We start from the raw sequence: 7,006 nt of genomic DNA on the forward strand, positions 1-7,006 counted from the left end.
AACCGTAACCGCTGGTGAAGGTAGGGGAAGACCTCGGCTGCATTGAGAAGAGCAGATGGAGAGATACTTACGTAGCTTACTCTGTGTTACTAATTGACGCCAGCTAGTGATCAGAACTAATTACTGATGTGGTTTTTTGAACTATTTCAGCACTGGTCTGGTCTGGACAAAACATAGCCCGTTAGGAAACAAAATGAAAGCATGCTCTGATCACCTATCCATCTTTTCAGCCTCCCTCTTTAAATGGTATGGGGCTTATACTCTTCATTGAGGTTACATACCAAGGGTATAATTCTTGAAAGAAAGTTGGACTGGAAACGGAGGCTTACGGACGAACCAGGAAAGCAATAACCATCCTATAAGCTTGTAAAACAGGGGAAGGGGATGTAAGCGATGGGGTCCGAAACCGCACGTAACAGGTTGGATGTACACGGCAGATATTCGAACCATATGGGATCACCGTGTGGTGGCCGGTTGCACTGCAATCATATTAATTACGGAACACCGGCACTCTACACCCACTGAGGCCTTAAAAACTATACCAAATCTTCTTCCCATAGACTTTTACAGTAGACATCAAGTCAGGTCACTTAAAAATTCTGGGCACCATCTCAGCAAATGTTAATGAGTTGGATTACAGCAGCCCAATTTTTTGCTTCGAAAATAAGTTTTCTAACAGAGTTCCAGACAGAGGTGACTGGGTAAATCTAGCGATTTGTATAAAGTCTGTGAAACCATTTACTATTCCGGATGAAGCCGTAGATGTTTGATGTTTTCACCTCGGCTTGGGAGAGCCCAAACCTGATACGAATACTTATGGTAGCTTCAAGTAAAAGATCATTTGCAATCCTTCTTGTAGCGCGATTTTCACGGCGCCTGATATACCGAGGCTTGCGAGTCTCTGAACTCTTCCTATTATTTTCTGCTTGCTGCTTTTATCATCAGCACTCATATAGCTGAAATCCGTCGGCTCACTGTGGTGTACATACCGTGAATGATATGCGGTGACAGACCCCAATTTTCCCCAAAGCCCTATTACAGGTATAATACGCTTCTAGGCTCTTCTTTGCTCTTTCCTCTACGTTGCACATCCACGTATGTTTGGAGTCATGGATAGTACCTAAGTAATTCGCCTTGGAGGGAAGGTTCAGACTAGTTCCGTCCAGCTTTGGTATGAGAAATTCCTGAACTTGTGTTTTGCTTCTGAGCAAAACAAGTTTGGTTTTAGTATAGCCGAGTCATCAGCGTAGGCAACCATGTTCGTTTTTCTAACTTTAAAGTTAGTACCAAAATCGCCAGCAGGGGGGTGATAAGACTTCTCCCTGCGGAGTTCTCCTCGTTATTTTTCTAATCACGGACCCTGTGTCTACAGCTGCGTTGGTTATTCTGCTTTTCAGCATCGATTCGATCCACACAACTATATACTGCTGGATGCCGTGCATCTCCAGGGTTCAACTAATTGCTTCCGTTTTGACCTTGTTGTACGCCCAGTTAATTAATCGTATGTTATCTTGTAAATACCGACTTAAATCAGCTTTCAATGTATAGGACAGCGAAATATAGGAGAAGGAACTTATCTGTTCCGTTACCAAGCAGATCTGACCAATTATCAATGAGGAAAGATATAAAACTCTTATACAAATGTTTCGCTCCATTAATGGGACAAATCCGTTAACGATTCTTGTCGTCGCAGGTTGCAGGAAGAGGTGGAGAATGTAGAGAGCTATCTCTGATTTTCAGTGTTAAGCTGATCTCCACTCTGTGGACATCTGCGACTTTCAATGATTCATTGAGGTAACACGGCAGTTCTATCATAAGGGAAAGTGCGCTCGCTAAAGTGGCATTACAATGGACCTGGCTAGCCTTAAAGTACCACTCTGCCGGATTGTGCGTGGTGGCAACCACCGTAACCTACCTTAACTATATATCAACTCAGCAAGTGTGACATACAATAAGTACATTGTGGTTTTAACAGTTTCTTTTTATTTTGTTGTTGTTGTTGTGCAGTAAGTGTGTAGTTTATTTAGTAGCTAATACAATGAAATAAAATTAAAAATCAAAATGCCAAAGAAAATTTTAAACAGAAAAATAAATATTTTCTCATTCTTCACATATTCAACTAGGTAGCTAATACAATGAAATAAAATTAAAAATCAAAATGCCAAAGAAAATTTTAAACAGAAAAATAAATATTTTCTCATTCTTCACATATTCAACTAGGTAGCTAATACAATGAAATAAAATTAAAAATCAAAATGCCAAAGAAAATTTTAAACAGAAAAATAAATATTTTCTCATTCTTCACATATTCAACTAGGTAGCTAATACAATGAAATAAAATTAAAAATCAAAATGCCAAAGAAAATTTTAAACAGAAAAATAAATATTTTCTCATTCTTCACATATTCAACTAGGTAGCTAATACAATGAAATAAAATTAAAAATCAAAATGCCAAAGAAAATTTTAAACAGAAAAATAAATATTTTCTCATTCTTCACATATTCAACTAGGTAGCTAATACAATGAAATAAAATTAAAAATCAAAATGCCAAAGAAAATTTTAAACAGAAAAATAAATATTTTCTCATTCTTCACATATTCAACTAGGTAGCTAATACAATGAAATAAAATTAAAAATCAAAATGCCAAAGAAAATTTTAAACAGAAAAATAAATATTTTCTCATTCTTCACATATTCAACTAGGTAGCTAATACAATGAAATAAAATTAAAAATCAAAATGCCAAAGAAAATTTTAAACAGAAAAATAAATATTTTCTCATTCTTCACATATTCAACTAGGTAGCTAATACAATGAAATAAAATTAAAAATCAAAATGCCAAAGAAAATTTTAAACAGAAAAATAAATATTTTCTCATTCTTCACATATTCAACTAGGTAGCTAATACAATGAAATAAAATTAAAAATCAAAATGCCAAAGAAAATTTTAAACAGAAAAATAAATATTTTCTCATTCTTCACATATTCAACTAGGTAGCTAATACAATGAAATAAAATTAAAAATCAAAATGCCAAAGAAAATTTTAAACAGAAAAATAAATATTTTCTCATTCTTCACATATTCAACTAGGTAGCTAATACAATGAAATAAAATTAAAAATCAAAATGCCAAAGAAAATTTTAAACAGAAAAATAAATATTTTCTCATTCTTCACATATTCAACTAGGTAGCTAATACAATGTCTATGTATGCATGTNATTTTAAACAGAAAAATAAATATTTTCTCATTCTTCACATATTCAACTAGTTAGCTAATACAATGTCTATGTATGCATGTATGTAGTAGATATCTGCGTTGGTGTGTGGTTAGTATGTACTAAGTGTGGTTTTGTTGGCGAACACATTCTATGGCATGACTCCTTTTACATATGTATGTATGTATGCTGAAAGTTATGTCATAAATCTAATAAAACTAATATTTTCGTTTTATCTTCTTTATTCTAAATGTGATTTGGTTAAATTCTAATATTTTTATTTTTATTTTTATTTTTATTTTCTTTGCTTTGCAGTGTACCTATAAGAGGAACAGCGTCCGACGTTGTCGGCATGGATTCGGCAACAAGATTTAGAAATACTGTTAAGGATAGAAGTATAGTTACGCCTGCAATCAAAGATAATAAAAAAAGAAAATAATATAAAATATTTTAATTGAAATTATTTTATAGAAATTAACATAAAATTGTAAATATGCACTATGCGTTTATAAGAATGCTAGATTAAATGGACAGCGCATTGTTGGAGGAATCCTAAAAGAAAACACTATGCCGAAAATTAATTAAATACAAATAAACGCATAATATTTAGAGTAGCACAAAGCGTTGATTTACTGTAAGCAGGTTTTTCTTGTTGTGGTCGCAATTGGGTTGAAAGGCACTTCCTGTGCCTTGGACAGTTGACGGTGGGATTTTATTTTTTTTTATAATCGGGACTGAGGTTGTGTTTTTTTATTTAATTATTTTTTGTTTTACTTTTTATTAATAAATTAATGCGATGTTTTGTAATTAAAAAAAAGCTCTATTACTAAATACAAGTATTATGATGGGTCTAATTAGTAGCTAGTAATTATGGTTTAAAGCTGGAAAAGTTTTCACTCAAAAGGAGATGTACCTAAACGTGAATGCAAATTCCGACTTCAGTTTGTATCTATTTATGCCTGAATTTAATTAAAAACGAGTTTGTTGTTATCGTTATCGATATATTTTTCGATTTCATTTTAGAAACGGATTCTTATATGTGTATTGATATCGATATATGCGGTGTTATCGTTACAGATATATTTATCGATTTACTTATCGATACGGAGGTAAAAAAGAGAGTGAAAATTTCGATTTGAGTATATACTTAGGTCTGAATTCAAGTAAAAATGTGGTCCTCAATGTAATTATCGATAAACATGTTGTTATCGTTACCGATATATTTATCGATTTCATTAAAGGAACGGATCCTTATATGTTTATTGATACCGATGTGTGCATTGCTATCGTTATCGATATATTTATCGATTAAATTATCGATACGGATTCATATTGTATATTGGTGTCGATGTGTGAAGCGAGCTCTCAAAGAAAAGGCTTGACACTCTCAAGAAATAAAAAAAACTGATTGGCGAGCTTCCACATTGGCACCTTAAAGATAGAAGAGGGAGGTTGAGTCGTGTTAAGGAGGATTGGCATCAGGGAAATTTTAACATGTAGAACATACGTTAGGTACGCGGAAGTGAAGTATAGATAAGCAGGAGTTTAAGCCGCTGAAGTTTCAGAATTTGGTTGAAGAACGCCCTATGTTATAATTTTACTTTTTCTATGTGAATACCCTGGGTGATATATTAGTTAGGCAGTTAGAATAGATGCAGGAGACTACTGGACGTTGAGTTTCCAGGTACATAAGTTGTGTTAGCATATCGTGTGAAACGGCACTTAGGTTAGCTGGGTGTTTAGTAGACTACTTAAGGTTTCGATGGACCTATATGTACTCATTGAAGCCTCAAAATAGCCATTGTTTGGACAGATCACCGATCAACTCAAAAACCTTCAACAACTTTGGCAGGTTGTAGGTTAACGGAACGGCTGGTGTGGAGTGTATGCTGTCGAGAAATCTGACTGGAACATTGCAGCGTATTTCAGGTAGAGGTAGCTGTCATTAGCAATCAATTATCACGGTATACTCGAGGCGGTCTCATCGAGCAAGAAAAGAGTGCGACTGGTGCACTACTCTTGGTGACAGTTGGACCTAATATAAGTTCGGTGATCAGAAGTTGTTTCTGTTCCAAAATATTTTAGTAAGAAGGAATACGTGCGGTGAGATGAAATTTATTTGGTTTCCACTGTTCTTCTAAGCTGACCTTCCCGAGGTTGAGGTCTACACAAGCGGTTCCAGAACCTTTGGTCTCTAACTTGGATACGAACGTCCAGAACTGAAAAGATCCATTACAATGCGCTTTTTTATGTCTAGGAGAGAACTTCTATCGCGTCTTTTGATAGACATTATGAGGAACAGTCATGCTCTATCATCTGGTTTAGGGGTATGAAAGAGGGCGCGGAAAATCTCTTAAACAAATGTTGGCAGGCGAGACTCTTCGCTTTGAGGCCACTAAAGCTTACCTCCTTTCTGTTAAAAGCATTTATAGAGCATTAATACAAACACTTTGAGGTGAACGTTGATGGATTCAAGTCAGCTAACATATAGGGTCAGAAGGTCCACGGACACTGCCATTCAAGAGTACGGAAAAATTAGATTCTTAAATTCCGTTACCACGAATAGTATTTGAGAAAATTAAATTGTGCAGCATACTCGCCTCCACTTTTCTAAGGCATTTCCTGTTGAGTATTCTGCGGGCCAAAACTCCTGTGAGCATAGCAGCGGCGGCACAATGGGAAGAGAGCATTTTCATTCGACATTTTGAGCGCCATATAAGCGAGCGCTCGGTGAAAACGAGGACATGCGCAATTGCAAGATCCTTCTGGCCTATAGAGGATCGGGGTTGATCGAAGGAGTTCCTTACGCTTGCAAAGCTTCAGCTCTTGCTGTTAGTCGGGTTCCCTAGCTGGTACGCCATCGTGTGACTGGGTCTCATGTGGTAAGGTTAGGAATCTTACCCGATCCCTCCTGTTGCAGCTGCCAGGGGGATGATGAGGTACAATCATCTCAGCCTTCACTAGGAAATGGTTGAAATATTTTGGCCCGCTTTTCCTAACTGTAGTATATTCGTACTTACGAATATCCACTTCAAATAGTACACATATATTGTACTTACAATATATATACTTATAAAAAGCCGGAGGAAAAGAAATTACTTGAGCACGTTGCTTAGTGGTAGAAAATGTAGTGGTTTCTTCATATGTACATATATGGCTCATTCTCAAATCACCCAGGCCGGGGGAAAGTGAATTTAAGTTTGCGATAAAACTCACAGGGATTGTTCCTTGAACAATTTAAGGAGATACGTATTTTTTCTTTTTGCTCAGAAATGCGAATTTTTCAAATAATGAATTTTTTTCTTTTTGAGTACGAACGCTTCTTTTTTTCTCTCATAATAGCAACTTTTGATGAAATCGTTTATAACTGCCGCAAAAAAGCAAGGATTTTAACGATTTTTTTTTAAATTGCAGATATTGATCTACTGAATCGATCTAGTGAACTAAACATCAGTAATTGTTTATTAATAAATAATTATTGTTTATAAACAAAAAAAAAAATTTTTTTCAAATTGATTTTTTTCAAATTGCCACATCTTTTTTTTCTCTCAAACTTTTTTGTCTATTGGGGAATAGTATAAACTATTTTCAGTACGAGTAGCAATATGCTAAAATTCGTCATTTTCGAGTTATGATTTGTTTTCTGAAAATGCACTTATATGATGCTAGCAGATTTTCCTGCCAGTTGAGGGCACAAAAATTGTTGCCCATTATGACAAAATTTCCTTGCTGGAAATTTTTTGAGGTTGCCCGATCAGAGCCAAAAGTTTTTCCCAATTGGGCTCTAA

The 7,006-nt window shown here is 35.2% G+C and overlaps 1 protein-coding gene across 1 annotated transcript in view; it reads right to left on the minus strand.

Moving 5' to 3' along the window:
* Positions 1–3,479: 3,479 nt before the first annotated feature.
* LOC108364043 (neuronal acetylcholine receptor subunit alpha-7-like) overlaps positions 3,480–7,006 on the minus strand; it is a gene marked incomplete at its 5' end in the record, with an annotated part of 106,357 nt that continues 102,830 nt past the window's right edge. Inside the window, one exon of the mRNA XM_017617594.1 lies at positions 3,480–3,625. Within this exon, the coding sequence (XP_017473083.1) occupies positions 3,480–3,625 (146 nt within the window). The remainder of the gene's footprint in view (positions 3,626–7,006) is intronic.

Source organism: Rhagoletis zephyria, unplaced genomic scaffold (assembly GCF_001687245.7).
Source record: "Rhagoletis zephyria isolate East Lansing unplaced genomic scaffold, Rhagoletis_zephyria_1.1 Rzeph_scaffold_01449, whole genome shotgun sequence".
NCBI classification, from domain to species: domain Eukaryota; kingdom Metazoa; phylum Arthropoda; class Insecta; order Diptera; family Tephritidae; genus Rhagoletis; species Rhagoletis zephyria.